The sequence below is a fragment of the Lissotriton helveticus genome, chromosome 2_1 (genome assembly GCF_964261635.1).
Source record: "Lissotriton helveticus chromosome 2_1, aLisHel1.1, whole genome shotgun sequence".
Lineage (NCBI taxonomy): Eukaryota > Metazoa > Chordata > Amphibia > Caudata > Salamandridae > Lissotriton > Lissotriton helveticus.
Window position 1 is genome coordinate 1122191308 of NC_136059.1, and position 18281 is coordinate 1122209588.

Genomic DNA, 18281 nt, shown 5'->3' on the forward strand with positions numbered 1-18281 from the left:
TTTATTTTTTATGTCATTTGAGAATAAGTATATATTTGATGCAGAATGTTTATTGTTTGAAATTGAACTGAAGAATGATTAAAACTGTTTTGGTTTAACGTTTATACTTTACAATATGTAGTGCGTGTTGTAGTCCTAGTTACCGTCTTGGGACTAGGCCTCTTTTTCACACATGGATGTGTGCCATGTTCACTCTTCTGTTTTGTCTGCACCAAGGCATGCTGGCTGCAAAGGCAGTGTAGATGGCCTTAGTGAGGGAATCCATGGGTGGCACAATTCGTGCTGCTACCCTTGGGGGACCTCTTCAGAGCCAATGCCCTAGGTACCAGGGGTACCATTTACAAGGGAATTCCCAATTGGGAAACAAAAGGTACGGATAGGGAAAGAGCTTCTGGCACAGGGGACCAGGTTGACAGGAACCCTGTGCACTTCCTGTCGAAATTACATCTTTTTCCAGGCAAAAACTGGGGCTAACCATGTCCAAAAGAGGCCCTTTCCCGCAGCCGCACTCTGCTGGAAGATACGGTATCATCTCATAACTGCCGACAATTATTACATGCCACGCTCATCAGGCACTCCAACTTCGAAGCGGAAAGTAACTTGAGACGGAGGTGGATCGGTGGATCTCTGGTGACTGATGCTGCTTATTCGACTTGTCCCGGGGGCAAAGATATTCTTCTCACTTCCTGGTTTTCAATAGACACTATAAATTGACAAGCATTTTGTGCTATTTTAATAACCTTTTGATTTCAGGGGGATTTGTATTTGCAAACTACTATTTATAAAGAACAACAAAAACAAATAACAACTGTAATAATAACTTTTAAAGGTATCATTTAACCCCATAATTTCTTTGCAAGGGGATTTCGGGTACTTTTTCAAGCATTGGAGCAACCATAAATTGTAGCTTATGTCTGTGCCCTATAGAGATGTTAACATTTTACTTCTTATTACTGTATCTGAATTCCATTATATACTTGTTCAATATGCAACACATACCTCCCCCACTATGCTTTCTATCAACCCCTGGTGACCCGTCTCTTCTATTGTTCAAATGGAAGAAAGTATTTGTTAATTATCTTAAAGCGTGTGGACCAAATTTATCAGAGAAATAAACACCCATGCTTGTCCACTGCTTAGGGGCAAGAGGTCTATGAGAATTTACCAGATCTAATTGCAGAGGGTGATGGAGATACGTTAACTGATTTTGAAACTGCTATAAGAAACTTGACATGCATTTAAAGCAATATTATTTGAGAAAAGGAAACAGGATGAAGGTGAATCAGTTGAGAATTTTGTTACCGAACTGAGGAAGCTGGCAGGGTTGTGTAACTTTGGATGACAATACTGAAGAGAGAATACAAGACCAGTTCATGCTGTAGTGTAGGATGTAGAGTGACAGTGTGGGAGGAATTGTGGGTTAAGAATGACCCTAGTCTCACAGAAGTAAAATTATTGCCAAACAAGTAGAACATTCCCTACATTGTACACAGGAACTGAAAAAATCCAAAGAGAAGGTGTCTTCTGTCCAGACCAATATGGGGCTTACAAAAGCAATCTCATGTAACCAAGAATAAATTTTTATGTTGTATGCCTAGCAATCCACATCAATTGCAGATCATGTGAGAAGAAAGGTCACTTCGCCAAACGTTGTAGGTCCTTGCTTACTAAAGCGAAAGTCCACAAAATTGATTGTGAAGAAGATGATGTACTTTTACAAATTGTGAATGATGTTAAGAGCGTATCAAATGTGAAATGTGAACATCCTTCTGATGTGGTTAGTGTCAATGGGTACAATGTGTCAATGATGATGGAATCAAGTGCGAGGTTATCCCTGGTGTATGATGAAGATTATGCTAGCCATTTTGAGGCTGAAGGTCAATCTTCATGACCCGGATTTAAGTCTGTATAGTTACTGTGGCAAACCCATTAAACTGGTGGGGTATCTAGAGGCTGAGTTTGAGTTCAAGGGATATTATGTTTCTGGGAAAGTTTATGTTCCTGTTAGGGAGATTCTATTCTCAGTTGGCCACGTCAAAAACTTCTGGTTATGTTTCTAGACCCATTCTTGATCCCCAGGTACAAGTCAGGAAGGTGGACGAAGTACCTGACATGCTCTGTCGAAAGTATCCAGTGGTGTTCTTGGACAAAGTGGGATGTGTAAAGGGATATTTGCATGGCATCATTTTGAAAGACAATGCCATTTCGATTGCTGCCAAAGTGAGAAGTATTCCGATAAATCTTCATGCAGCTGTTGAACCTGAGCTTGAAGGATTGAAGCAGAAAGAGCTAATTGAACCAGTAGAAGTGGCTAGCTGGCTCGCTCCAGTAGTTTTAGCCACAAAACCCTCAGGAGATATAAGTTTGTGCATCGACCCGAGACAACTTAACACAGAGATTGCGGAGGACAAATTTACCCTTTCCAACATTCAGGAGACAATAGGTAAAACCACGTTTTTCACAACATTAGACTTGACCTCAGCCTATCACTAGGTCCGCCTCAAAGGTGACTCCAAAGATCTCACAGCATTCATCATAACATTTGTTGTCTCTAGGTTCAACAGAATGCTGTTGGGTCTATGTTCAACGGAATCAGTATTACAAAAGCTGATGACTAATCTATTTAAGGGTGTGTCTCAGGTCATATTCTTCGAGGATGACATCTTGATTTACAGTGAGACGCTTTAGGAGCACATTGAGAAAATCAAATAAGTCTTGAAGATTTTCCAGCCTAAGGGGATGACGCTCAAATGTAATAATTGTCGTTTCTGTCTCTCTGAAATTACTTATTTTAGACATGTAGTACTGAGTAAGGGGGTAAAGATGACCCCTCTCCTGTACAAATAGGAAGAGTTGCAGTCCTTTTGGGGATGGCAGAATACTATTTGACGTTTGTCCCAAATTTTGCTAGTCACACCTAGGCTATAAGAATGCTGCTTAAGAAAAATACTCACTTTGAATGGTCAGAACAATGACAAGAGGAGTTGGTTGATATTAAGTCTGCTCTCATTTCCTCCAGAGTTTGGGGAGTTTTCTGCCAGGTAGATCTTGTATGATTGTTACGAATGCAAGTGAAAAAGGTTTGGGATCAGTACTCAAACAGAAACAAGGTGAAAGAGATATAACTGTATAATTTGCTTCAAGGTCTTTGAGGGGTGAGGAAGAGATGTATTCAACCATTGAAAAAGAAGCTTTAGCTGTTTATTGGGCCATTAAGAAGTTCAACCAGTTTGTGTGGGGCATCAAATTTGTTGTGCACACTAACTACAAGCCCTTGTAGGAAGTGTTTAGAAAGTAAGGTTTGGACAATTTATCTTCCAGAATGTGCAAATGGCTGGAAGGTTTGCAGGATTTTCAATGCCTTGTCACTTATATTCCAGGTGTGGAAAACAAAGTGGCAGATTGTCTTTCGAGATTATTAGTGGATGTTGGATTCATGGAATCAAGTCTGGAAACATAGTGGATGGAGGATGAGGTGAAAGTGTATGGGGTTACACAAGGCAGTGTCTCTGAGAAGATGTGGTAGAACAAGAGTTAGATGAAGAATTGAAGTTGGTTTCCCAGTTTATCAGGTCTAGTGATAAGTGTTGGGTTAAAGACACAACGTTTGCTGGATATGCCAACGTTGTGGATGAGTTGTCAGTGATTGATAACACTGTAGTGAGAGGAACTAGGTTGGTGTTGCCTTTGGGTGTCAGACAGCAACTGGGGCATTTGGCTCATGAGGGATGCCAGGGTATAACCAAAACCAAGGAAAGACTTAGGTGCCTGTAATGGTGGCCAGGGATGGATATCATGATACAGCGCATAGAGAGAGATTGCGGAGAATGCTGTTTGAGTGATAAGACTTTGAAAGTGATGTCTTCTCCGATGTTTTGTAGAGACATATCTTCTGATATATGGGAGGAAATAGCTTAAGACTTGGTTGGATCGCCGAGTTCTGGTAGATCTAGCAGGTATATTTTGGTGGCAATGGACATGCTGTCCAGATGGCCCAAGGTGGGAGTGGTGCATGAGGTTACTACCAAGTCAGTGACAAGTTTTTTGTCTGAAGTGTTTGCCAGAAAAGGTAATTCCAAGTGTATCCTTACTGATAATGAAGTGGAATTTATCTCCAAGGAAATAGAGGGTTTTCGCTAGCATAAGGCATAAAAAATGCACTCTTTATCATTCTGAGAGCAATGGAATGGTTGAGAGATTCAATCATGTTCTGAAAGAAACTATTAAAATCGCGAAAATAAATGGGGACAGTTGGGTTCAAGCTGTCAAGAAAAAGGTTGAGGAGTAAAGGTATACCCCACATTCCACCACAGGGGTTACCCCTTTTGTTGCCTTTAAAAAGCAGAATCCTAACACCACCATGAATTCTCCTTGGGTGAGAAGTTATGGTGGCAGCGAAGGAGAGTCTGAATATCAGGTGGAAAAATTGCAACAAAGACAGAGACAGATGCAGTTCAGAAAAATTGAACTATGATGGTCACAAAGCTGTTAAGTCCTAGTTAGGGCAAGTTTGGTGACATGCTGAAGATCAAGATGCCCACGGAGAACGATTTCAGTGAGACCTACAGTGTCATAAAGGTTTTCCTTAGTGCAGGTAAGATGGGTGATAGTCGCGTTTGGAATTTTAACAGAATACTAAAATTGGAATTAATTTTATTTCTGTGTTCTTTCTCACACTGTATATTTCAGCATTGTGTTTATTTATGGGGTAAGGTGTGTGGTATTGTTCAGGTATTGTTTTATGTACATAGTTATATATGATGGAATCTTCCCTTTTCCTTTCCTTCCTCTGTTTGTTTCTACCATTTGTATTGTCCTTGCCATTGAAATGTTTGTATCTGAATGTTAGGATTTGAAGATAGTTGGAAGATGGATTGGAGAGGCATTGCTGTGACTTGTGTTCCTTTGTATTATAAGATTAAACTTCAACTTTAACTACAAGAACTGCGACTTGGATTATTGAATTTCACAATAGCTCTACCACTTCTCTCAAATGCCTGAGAGGAGTTCGATTTCACATTGGAGTAAAAGAAAAGCTTCAACCTTGTTTGTGGGGAAACAGGTGACCAGTACCTTGTACAAATAACTCCACTGAATCCTGTGAACCTTAGCCACACTGAGTTCTGAAGCTAGGAAACACATCTCTCTACAAGAGACACTTAGGAACCTTTCCTTACTACAAGGACACTTAGAATTAATATATTCATATTTCGGTATTAAATATAGTTTATCTAGTTCCATCTGACAATCTCCTGTTAGAAGGAAAGCTGCTTGCAAAAGTCATTAAGTTCACGGATCTAGAGAAACAAAAATTCAGGGACTCAGGGCACAAATAAAAACGCCTGCCCAAAGACAATAAATAAAGCAATAGTTGAGAACAGAGGAATAGTATTCTTAAAAATGTAGGCTTCAGGGGCATGAGATCAATCTCTGATGGAAAAGGGGGATTTATAAAGTACTTTCTAAGAGCAAGGAATTATGGAAACTCTGAACATAGCCCTTGTTCAGATGATGTTTGAACAACGAGAGAAGAATGACTGAGCACATGTACCATATACAATCCTCCCCTTTACATGCAGGATTAATTAAAACCAAATAATCTGGAGCTAATAGAATAATGCAAACTTAGCAAAAGCAGATCTTGGGTGCTAGTTTAAGGTCCTTGCTTACTGTACTTTTTGTATTTACTAGAAGCTGACTCCTTCTCTTAACCTCCTATATCTCAGAGATCTCAGGTGTACTGACCAGAAAGGAAAATTAAGTCTGGTCAGTGTCACAGAAAGCCCGGACTGTGCAAGGAAACCGAGATCCACATGGCTGACCATGTCTGCTGGTAATAAACAATATTTTACTTCTGCAATTATCTTGAAACAGATCAAATAAAATATGTATGTATAGTACGAATGGTTCTCTGCCTAATTCAAGAGGATACAGTTAATAAATAAATACAGGGGTCTCTATGCATTGGGAAAACTGACTCCCATTGTTCATGTCCAGTGGGATTCTTAATTCACATAGCTAGGCATATAAACCTTTCTTATTTATAATACCTCATAAGTGAAGTCATTCTACTGCTTTATGGGAATCATTGGAAAAAGGTTACTATTTATTAAAGCCACCAAAATCATTTACTTAACGAATAGCATCTAGAATATATAAAAATACAATGGTATTAAGATAATTTTGCAATGGTCCGTCCTACTAGCCCCCTTGGCCTGATAGCGGTGCATTTAAAATGTTTGTTACGCATGACAAACATTTGCTCTAAAAATGGCTTACTCTAGGAAACAAGCATGGGTAAATAAATGTACTTGCCTGTAGGTGAGGAATTAAGTCACATAAAAGCCGAACGATATGCTGCTCAGTTTCAGAAGGATTGTCGATTCCTTTGGAAAAGTGTGGCTGAAGTAATACTTTCACCATGCTCATTCGTAATTCAGAGTGCTCCCTTGACTGAGAAGGCTCACAAAACAGGTACCTCAGGAATGGAGCCATAACAGAGACACTGGAGAGCGGCATCACCCTGCAAGGCAGATAAATATACATGACTAACCCCCAAAAGGATGAGTCTACAGTCAAAGGACAGCATTATAAACCAATAGCGCATTCCATTACAAGAATCTTTCTTACAACACAACGGGAGCTGGCCTGTTGCTTAATCTGGCTCCATTGTAATTGCTGTCTTACAAGCTTCTGTAGGAGAGTGACATTTCAGGGGCATTGTAATACAACAGAACGTAAGCTAATGTGTTCCAGTGCACTGTCAAAACTCAAGTGTGTAACTGTCCTGCAACTCATTATGGATGTAGTTTACATATAGCAATGGGCATAGCCCAGCTTACCACATACAGATCTCTCACTGGCGCTTTTCAGAAAGGGACTTCTGATCTTAATTTGGTACAGTGTTTTCTAATGTAGTATAACAGAGCTGCGGTGTAATTACATATCAACAGTAAAGTTACTTGGACAATTAGGGGTATTATGCAAGAATGTCAAAGAAGATAAACACCAAGAAGTCTATTCAATAAAAAAATCAAAAACTATTTTCAAATCAGTAATATTTAAGGACGTTCCTGCAGAGCTCACACGCAATTGACATAAAATATATACTGGAAGATAGGTTAATCATACAGAAAGTATTACAGGACAATATAAGGGTGTACTAGAATCACTACTATGTCAAATTCAGCACGAAATTCTGATATAAAGCTGCTCACAGACCGAGAAACACTTCTCAAAGAGACAATTCACAGAGATATGGATGAATGTGAACCCTGTACCAAGACAACACCCATATTTTTCCCTTTCACGAGACTTTTTCTACATTTTATTTAGTCTGATCTATAACTGGTAAACTTACAGATACTTCTATTGGAAGTAGATACATTTGAGACCATACCAGTGTTATAATTTCCAATTTTCTGATATGTGACACGCAACGTTGCCATCCTTAGAGAATCCACCCATTTACATTGAACCACGTGAAGTTGATCTGGAACATCACCGAATCCATAAGGCCGGCTCCAATGATTCTCTAATTTTGTAAAGACTTGAAGACCCACCTCTTTGTAGAATACTAAATCACAATAATGAGTCACCTCACCTATCACTTTTGACTGTCTGTTTGCTTTTGACCCTGTACAATGCTCCACTACCTTTTTAGCTAGGTTTGCACTATATAAATATCGCATATATAAATCAATAAAATGCTTAAGGGAAAAATCAAAAAGGGAATAGTTACCCATCTGAAGAGTAATATCGAGATCATAAAATAAGTGTTTTTAGTTTAGTCATTTAAAAAAAATCAAATTAGATCAAGTACTTGGAAGAACTTATACATTAGCAAGGTGAAAGGCATTCTTATTTAGGAAATTGTCAATGTATTTGTAAACGTACTCATTATTTCCCAAATATCTCATAAAAGGAAAATAGAACAAGAATGCCTATGTGCATAACAGAGCCCAGGGCGAATCCCTAGTCTTGCAATATTTCCCAGAGCTTACAGTCCAATCGGATCACTGTAAGCGCTAAAAGCAGGGGAGAGAGTGGAATGCCCTGTCTCTTTACTCTCTATACTCCTCCAGGTCTCAGGCACCATCCTTTCTGCCTTGAATTTCGGTGTAAGAGGAGTATGCAATAATCTTAACTAGTCTAGAAAACCAGACCAAAAACACATTTTTTGACAGTACTAGCATGTAGTCCAAATCTATTGTTAAGATCGGCTCCTGAATGTCTATTACCACTAAGGGACAATCTTCATCTGCAGAAGTGAGTGGGTGCAGGATATGCCGAAGTCATTTTAGGTTCAGTGTGCTATAAAACCACACTGATCAGGGTGCACAAAGTTTTTCATTACCTTTGACAACCTGCTTGCCAACACATGGTCTTGTAACAGCTTACTCATCATTAAAAGTATGCCGTATGATGTGAAACCATAGGAGTCCCCTATCAAATTTCAGAATCATTTGGATTATGGCTGCTCATTGTTGGCAGCAGTATCCTGGCTTTCACTAACATCTCTACAAGTCTTTCCTATTCTGGGAGAGTGATAGAGTTCTGCAGGGAAACCTAAAACAGAGGGTCGGTGCACAAGATTAGGACTGTCTGTCTTAATAAGAATTAGTCCAAGGCTAATAAACAAGCCTGGGCAAGTCCAGATTCCAGGCTAAAACCTTACAAAAACAATATGGTAATTACAGAAAAAAAATTGTCATTTCATTAGTTAGCCAATTAGGAATTAGTATAAACAAAATAATCAAAGTATAATTCTGCAAGATATTTAACATAAGGTCAGCCTCTGAAGAAAATCCAAGGAAACACTAAGTACAAATAAGTGAACAGACTGACAGAGTCTGTTCTAGAAAGAAGTGCAAAAGGTCAAGGTATAAATCAATAAACAGACTACTGCAGAGTCTGTCTACGAAGAAGTAAGCCAAAGTACTGGCTTCTCTACAACATAATACAGCTTTTATAATGTTGCATGGTACAGAACCAAGTCGCATTTCATGGTATATGACATGACATAACTGGGTTGGACTAGCAATGATATTTCCAATGTGTTTCATTGGTGGGTAAGCATATTATTATTATTATTATTACATTTAAGTTTATAGAGCGCGCAGCTACCCGGAGGTTTCCCGGCGCTAAAAACCAGATTAAGGAAAAAAAGAACTGAGAAATAGAGGGGCCGACTATTGGTTAAATAACCAGGTTTTTACCTCTCTGCGGAACTTGAGGTAGCAAGATTCAGTACGCAGGGCCAGTGGAAGTGAGCTCCATAGGGAGGGGGCCAGGTAGGAGAACGAGCGGCCACCCATTCTGGCTCTTTTTACTCTGGGAACCTGAAGCCTATGCTGGTTGGAAGAACGAAGGGTACGGGCAGGGCAGTAGTAATGAACCAACGTACTAAGATAGGGTGGAGCCCGGCCAGCATTGATTCTGTGCATAAGGCAAAGAGCCTTGAATTTCGTACGGCTTTCAATACGGAGCCAATGCAAGTTACGGAGGGAGTTAGAAGTGGAGGATTTGTAGGGAAGATTACAGAGCAGCCGAGCCGCCATGTTCTGCACTGTCTGTAGTTTCCGGGTCACCTCTTTGCTTGCCCCCAGGAGAAGAATGTTGCCGCAGTCCAGTCTAGAGGTGATTAAGGCGTGGACTACGGTTTTCTGCGTCTCCAGGGGAAGCATCCAAATAATCTTTCGGAGCCACTTGATGATAGTAATGCAAGTAGAGGAGGTTTTAGCCACGTGGTGCCTCATGGAGAGTTGGTCATCAAAGATGATGCCAAGATTACAAGCTGTTTTAGAGGGAACAGTGAGGGTGCCCATTTGGGTGGGCCAATGTTGGGGCCCCCACAGAGTAGTGGTCTGGCCAAACAAGAGGAGCTCAGTTTTCCCCCCGTTCAACAGTAGTTTATTTGCGTGCATCCAAGCATACATAATTAAAGAAACAAATTACATTTTCTGTATGACAGCAATACAAAAATGTGTTCAGCTAATGAATGTCATGCAAAGGATACCGGCAAGCAAGCTTGGAAAGTTACAAAATAAAGGAACATCCTATGTATTGCTCCATCGAAAGAACACACATTATTTTATGCTCATTCAGACACCACAGTTAGAGCTACATTTTTGATTATTTTGCTAAAATGAAAAAACACACATCATGCGGACAAAGAGAGAAAGGCTCTCTCATAAAATCAACGTATTCTGGTCACTGTGGCCTAGTCATAATAACTGAATAATGTTTAAATAAGCCATTATTTTCTAATATGTAAAAACTTGCCTGGAGTTACCCCTTCTGATAATTTTTTCATGCTACACTTTTACAACATTTTGTCTATCAATCCTTATTTTGTAGACTTCTGCTGTAAGCGGCTAGAAGTCTGTATCAGACGAACAAGTTACTTACCTTCGGTAACAACACTCTTTATGGTACAGGCTCTATCTAGCAGCAGATTCTAACCTTTTGAAGTTTCCTCAGGCATCAGACTAGATCCTAATCTTATTTCGTTATACCTCTGCGTGCTGGAAGGTGGCACTGTGCGGCTCTGCTCTGATGCTATTCCACTCCGAAAGTGAAGTATAGGGAATATTAAGGCGCCACTCCAGCACGCTGACATTAATTACCTTCAAGACTGTCCTCATCTCCAGACATGCAGCCCCAAAAGCAACGGGGAGGATCGGTGGAGAGTTTGCACTAGATAGAGTCTTTACCAGAAAGAGCATTACCAAAGGTAAAGGAAGAAGATGTAGGCTAACTGCTACGCCAGTTGATCTCATATATAGGAAATTGGGTTAGAGTCTCGGCAATGACGCTCAACGTCCTGTGGTTCTGGGAAAATCACTTAATCTCCCCGTGCCTAACAAAAATGAATGGGCGCTTGTGTAATGCAACTGGTTCTCATGTAAAGCGCCCTGATACTGGATACCTTCGGGTCAAGTTCGCACTATATAAAACTACGGGGAAAAAAAGGGTAAGTAACTTGTTCTTCTGATAGAGACTTCTAGGAACAGATTCATGATCTTTTGAATAGATACCAAAGCAGTACCTAACGCCAGGTGGGCTGTGAATGGACTTAAACAAGAAAGTCTTGCAGGACCGAGTCAGCAAAGTGCCCTTCTCAGCAGACTGCCTGGTAGATGTCTACGACAGGGACTCCATGTGCTAATGCAGTGGAAGCAGCTTTGGTCCTGGTGGAATGGGTTCACAGACCTTCTGGGGGCTGCTTCTTCGCCACAGCATAGCAGATCTTAATGCAGAGCACAATCCAGAATGAGAAGGTACACTTTGCACAGACGTGCCTTTCTTCGCTCGTGCAAACCCCTCAAAAATGTGATTGTCCACCTGGTGATCTTTGGTATGATCGATGTAAAAGCTAAATTCTCTTTTAGGGGGCAAGTGATGGAGTGTTACCTCCTCTTTAAAGGGGTGAGGAGTACAAGGGTGAAAGTTTGAGTGACATGGAATAGCGTCACAACTTTAGGTAGTTGGCAGAACCAGCTTATCATGAAAAAAGTGGTGCATGGTGGATGAACATGCAGAGCCTGGAGCTTGCTTACACACCATGTTGAGGTGATGGTAACCAAGAACATGGTGGGTGAGGTGAAATAACTGTGGAGGAGCTTGAATGGAGTACACATTAAGTAGGTAAGGAAAACCGTGAGGTCCCATTGGGATATCACAAAAGGAGAAGGGGGAAACAGATTCTGCAGCCCTTTCAAAAACCTCATCACAACTGGCTATTAAAAAAATAAAGGCTGATTAGGCAATCAGAAGAAGGCCGAAAGGGCCATACAATAACCAGTAACAGTGCCCTAACCAGGGTCTTGCCAGGAGAGGGATAGAACAAACAGCAAAACGTCGAACAGTTTGATCATGGAATAGGTCAATATGACATGACCTGCACCAAACCACAAACTTGCTCTAGAGACAGGCGTTTACAGTCTTTGTTGAGGGACACCTGGATGTCAAGATGACACCATTTACCTACGAGCGGAGATCGAAGGCATTCAGCTGGCACCATTCAATCTCCATGCATTAAGGTGGAGATTGCGAAGACTTGGGTGGAAAATCTGGCTGCTCTGTTACGACAGCAGATCCTCCCAGAGGGGGCCGCGTGATTGGAGGGTAGGTGCTCAGGCCCTGGAGTCCTGGAAACCAGAATCCTCTGTGCAGAGTCAGGGACCACTAAGAAGAGTTGGGCCCAGTTGGTCCCAATCTTCTTGAGAACTCAGGGCAGGAGTGGAATTGACAGAAAGGTATACAGGAGTCCAGAGTTCCACTCGAGGCGGAACGCGTCTTTGAGAGACAGACACATGGGAAACCCCACCATGCAGAAGTGCTGACATTGTGCATTCTCGGTGGTGGTGAATAGATCGAGCCAAGGCTCTCCCCATTAATGGAAGAGACCACAAGCCACCTCCAGGTGCAGCTGCCAGTCGTAATCAGCTAGGCGTCGACAGATGAGCTTGTCTGCCCTGGCAGTCAAGGATCCCGCCTGGTGATTCACCACCAGGAACATTTCTTTGAGGTTCATCCATTTCCAGAGGCCAAGGCCTCCAGCCACAGTGTCTCTGACCAAACCCTGCCCTGTTTGTTGTAGTACCATGTGGCAGTGATATTCCCGGGAGCACCTGCAGCAGCTTCCCCTTGATGGATTGAAGGAAGGCTTTCAATGCCGATTGGATGTCCCTCAGCTCCAGCTGGTTGAGGTAGAGCCAGGACTCTACCAGAGGCCTCTGATCTCCCCCTTTCCAAGATGGCTGCTCCAACCTAGAAGTGATGCATTGGTCGCCACTTTCAGCTCTATGTGGGGCAGGGAAAGGAGTATGCAGTTGACCCAATCGTGGTCCAGCAACAATCACTGCAAATCTTTTGCCGCCTCCTCCAAGATCTGAGCATGGGTGGAGTGGTCCCCTTGATGTTGGGCACACTGGGACTTCAGATCCCACTGCAGAGCCTGCATATACTACATGGCATGCTTGACCAGAAGGATTCAGGAGATCATCAGTTTAACCAGTCTCAGAGTCGACCTCACTGAAATCCAGGACAGAGGTTGAAAGATCAGGATCCTAGCCTAGATATCCTGGACTCTGCTTTCCAGGGGAAAAGTACAAAACTGAACCATGTCCATAACTTTTGCGAACAATCTACAGGGCCCACCTGTCTGATGAGATCTCTTGCCAACTTGGACAGAATTGGTGGATTCTGCCTCCCACGTGGCTGTGGCCCTGTAAGGGTACACAAAAGAGGTTTAGAAGGCACATCTGTGGGCACTGTGGGGCGAGGGCACTGGTCTGAGCACCACAATACCCGTAGCCACAGGGGTAGTGGGCACCTCTCTTATCAGCAATATAGATGCAACATCGCTGCTCCTTAGTTACACAAGATACACCACCTTCTTTTGCTAAAAGCATATCTAAGGCAAGACCATTTAGCAATACCATTGACAGAATGGCAAACATCTCTTCATTAATTTTACTGTGGACCAACAGTGCTATTGGCCAAGCATTCTACCAAAGTAGACAATTTTATAATCTTACCATCATTCAGAGATACATCAATACGAAGAATCAATACACCAAACACAGCTAATAACTGCGGAACAATATTTTCCCTCTTTGCTCCTCTATGTTTCACTTAACTCAAACTATTTAAAATTCAGATGATATATTTTCAGGAAATCTAATGCTAAAGTACAGGAACCTGCTCCACCTTGTGAAAGTATAAAATAAGCAGTCCTATCACTAATATTGTAGATACCTTTAAACATAATGTCAACGATACCTAACATGTAAAACCTATCTACAATATAACTATAAGCACACTCACTGTTCCCAATCCCAAGTGGTCTCTAATACTCATTTAGTTTCATTCACATCACACACACATTTCCTTCTTTCTCTGCCAAACTCTAAGACTAGGATATACCTATGAGTTCCTGATCATTATATTGTCTCTCAAATTATGCTTTATTTCCTCATCTCTTTCCAATCTTTCCTTTTGTCCCTTTTTATTATATTCTCTAATACATTCATGCTCAAATTCACTCAACTAACATACACCCTCTGCATTAGTACCTTTAGTATTATTACTATAAAATGTTATTTATTTATTTAAGCGATTTTCTATAGCGCGAACTTTACCCGAAGGTGTCAGAGCGCTTTACATAAGCACCAGTTGAAAAACATAAGGACTTAGGATTACATGCGTTACAAAAAGGATACACACGGAAAAAATTGCAAATGTACAAGATGTAAAGTCACACAAGGAGGAGATACAAGTGGATATACTCTAAGAGTCACATAGGAATGGTAGATAGTATAAAGGTCTACTGCATATACTAGTGATTACAGTTATCTCTATATACATAGGGAAGGGATAAGAATGCATATACTCTAAGAGTCACATAGGAATGGTAGATAGACCCGGAAGAGACCGCGGGACGAGAGAGCGCGCCTGCTGGCGCATAAAACAGAGCAGCCCCACCCGCGTCGCGGGAGCGCGCGGGCGAAGCCCGGGCAAAGGGCGGGCCCTCTACGGCCCTCCAAGGCCAAACGAGGCCGGGCTGGGCTATACCACCAATCTTTGTCCTCCTGCCAGGAATCGTTACACTGAAGGTACTGTTGGTTCACTATTAAAGCGCGTGGGGAGACGGAAGCGGCATTGCCCCTTGCACCCGAACTCTACTGACATAAACCTATTTGTCACTACTAGGTTCACATAGTAGAGGGGGGCGACCCGTGTGTATTGCTGACCAACCGACTTCTAAATCATGAGGAGGGGGACCAAAACAAACAGAATGCCTACGTTGAGATCCAACACTAGACAGAAAGTCGATCCACCACAGTCGCAGCCATTACCAACTTTAACAGCGATAGATAAAATGCTGCAACAGACTATCGGGGTCGTGGCAACCGCTATCCAAAATACCGAAAGGCGACTGTCGATAGCATCTACAGTAGCTATTCAGGACATAGAGGATGGTCCGGTGATAACTCTAACAGATGAACCGGATATAAGTTTTTCGTTAACATCCTTATTTGCAGATCTCCCATGTGCACAGCCAACCATAGACACGCCCAAAAACACAGCTAGAGAGGCAGATTCTGCAACTCGAGAGCAGACACTCCGGGCTGCCCCACAAACTAGAAACCCAGGTTAAACTGCCCAGAGGTCTAGGAAGAACAGTGCTGGCAAGCAGATTAGCAAAAAGGGGGGGAACGATCACTCAAAGCCCAATCACAATCTTACAACCCCAATGGCCAACACCTCATTTGGCATACCCTGTTGGGTAGCCAATATGGTGTCAGATCTCAAGACAGAATTGGAGGAGACGATTAGCGCGCAGCTTAAGCCCCTAATGTCGAAACTGGATAGATTAACATCTGTAATAAACAACAGAGTGTTAGGTCCCACTAGACCGGTGACACAGGCACCAACTTTAATACCAGGCAATCAGGATAAGGCTGGACGAGGGGTTGAAAATTCTATTAAACAAAATAAAAGCGCTGCCCCACCAAATAAAACGCCGGCGAAAACTCATGATCATCCACCCCCTAGCGCAAATAGTACAGCCCCGCAGGCAAGTAACAATCAAGGAAAGAGCTCCCCACCATTAGGCAAGGATACTGAAAGTAACGCAAAAATAGGGAACTCCACCCAAGCAAAGACCACTATACCAATACCTGCAGCAAGGGTTAAAACGGGAGTGCGGTTCCATTCAATTAATCTACCGCCGGAAGCACTACCATATGTAGTTGTGCTAACGGGTGTACCGCCCCTAAAGGAAGGAAAAAAGAGAAAATTAAGTAGAGCTGAGGAACAAGTGCGTACAATGGCTAAGATCTAACCAGCCACTACCTTTACATATGTCTGGGGAAATACTGTCCGTCAGAAGGGGGCAATGGATAGGAAATGGTGCGAAAACTATCGCGGGGGATGTTATCACAATTAACTTCAGGGATACCTCTGCAGTTACCCATATATGTAACTCTCCCTCGGTGGGACCACATACTAACATATACCCCTTACCTTTATCTTATTTCTATCCCTTGCCATCTTCACATAGACCATTTCAACCAAACAGGGCTCGAGCAAACAGAACCCCACACCCTCCGGGGCCATATAGAGCAGATAACTGGCAGACTCCATGGCAGGCATTCCCCCTTTACGATCCTGTAGCTGCAATGCATGCACACTGGAATAGGTTCTCTGCCTTGGATAATGTCGATTGACTTGAATGGAATAGTAACTGCCAACTTCATTCGATCAAGGGTAGCTCAGCGAAAAGAAACTGAGAAATAGGGCGCTCGCCACCTACTGCCCCAGTAGAGATAGGCAGTGCCTTGATGGTATCCACTGATGAACCAAGAGTATTTGACACAAAGGACACATTAAGGTCTGGGCAGACAAGCGAGCCAAGGAATGGACTCTTGCTAGATAAGATGGACACCCCAGTGGCGGGGGGGAGGCACTAGTCAGCAGCAATAGGGCGGCTGGCTCAAATAAGGTTGAGTCCGAGTCTGGCATAAGAGTTATATCCTGGAACATTGCAGGGGTGGCAGCCAAATACAATGTGAAGGAGTGGAGAGACTTCATAACCAGTTTCCACATCATCTGCCTCCAGGAGACCTGGGCTGTTGAACCCAATCAATTTTTATTGGAAGGGTTCAAAAGTTTTGGGGTCCCCGCAGTAAGGGCGCCTTTCCGGAAGAGCTATTGGCGGCCTCATCACATATGTAGATCTTCGGATCCAGGGGCATTGGACAAATCTGAGCTGGGACTCCACAAACAAGCAAGCGATTGGCTTCTCCCACAAGGGCCTAAAAATCACATTGATAAACTGGTACAACGCAGTGGGCCCAGGTGGCAGAAATAACACCATGAAAGAACTAGATGACCACTTCAAAAACATGCTTTCAATCAATCATGCTAAGGGGTCACCATATACCATTCTAGCAGGAGATTTTAACTGCCACCTTTGTGAAAAACTAAGACCAATAAACAAGGATTGGTCACGGTGTACGAATGTAAAGGGGCCACATTTTGCTCACACCATTGAAGGCAAGGAGATGGAGAAATTTATAAAGAGGCACAACCTATCATTTATAATGGATTTAATAATGATAGGCAACACAAGGGAACCTAATCCAACTTATAAAGGTAGGGGTTGCCATTCCTACATAGACTTTGTCATGATGTCCCCAACACTCAAAAAATGGATTATAAAACTTTGAAATCGTAATTAGCCCCTTTAGCGATCATAATCCACTGGAATTGGTCCTTAAAGGTATGAACCTCAGAACGGCAGAGGGTGTACCCGAGGCCATAGAACAGGTGACAGCTAAAGGAAGAAGGCTGAAGTGGGCTAAGACCAATGGAGAAATGTTTTACTTCAACCTTGTAACGAAGGGCCAAAAACAAATACAAGTATGCCTGGATGAAAATATGGGTGGATTAACTGTGGTTTGGGCCTTTGAAGAAATCGCCCAACTCGTAGATACTTTACTGAAATCCTCCCCCCGAAAAGGAACTACAGGGTCCTTGACCCCACGTTGGTTTGATCACGACTGCACCAAGGCACTGAAAGACCTTAAGAAATGCCTCACTGATAAACCAAAGGACAAGGTCAAAATAGCAGGGAGCAGATCCAATTACAAAAAAGCCCTGAAAACGCGCAAAAAACCCTACAAAATCAAGAATGGGAGGATTTAAGGGAAGCAGCAGAGAGGGGCGACATGACGGCTTTCTGGAGAGTTATAAATGACCCATGTTTTAAAGATCCAAGGGGGCCAGACATAGTGAATGCCATTCTCCCTGATCAATGGTATAATCACTATTGTGATCTCTATAACCACATTGGGATAGCATCACAAGAAGAAGGTGTAAAACCAGCAATATCCGTAATCCTAGAATTCTCGCTGGGTGAAATAAAATCAGCTATCCAAGGACTTTCAAAAAACAAAGCGCCAGGCCCCGACGGTATCCCCCCCGACCTCTACCTGAGTAACACTGACTTATGGGCACCTATATTTACTAGAGTTTTGAACGAGGCAGTAGTGGCAGGACTGCCCCGCTCTTGGTCCTCGGCAACTATTGTCCCAATTCATAAAAAGGGCAGCCGGGACGACCCTCAATGCTACCGCCCCATCTCATTGATAGACGTCACGGCTAAAGTTCTGGGACGAGTGATTTTAAATCGGTTACAGATCTGGGCAGAGGACAATCACATTTTAACAGATGTACAGTATGGGTTCAGAGAAGGGAGATCCACAACA

General features: G+C 42.5%; 1 protein-coding gene across 1 annotated transcript in view; it reads right to left on the reverse strand.

Annotated features, from left to right (window-relative positions):
* The window catches only part of FOCAD (focadhesin), a 1210644-nt gene that overhangs the window by 975818 nt on the left and 216545 nt on the right, over window positions 1-18281 (reverse strand). Inside the window, exon 7 of the mRNA XM_078675948.1 lies at window positions 6316-6523. Coding sequence (XP_078532074.1) covers window positions 6316-6523 — 208 coding nt within the window. The remainder of the gene's footprint in view (window positions 1-6315; window positions 6524-18281) is intronic.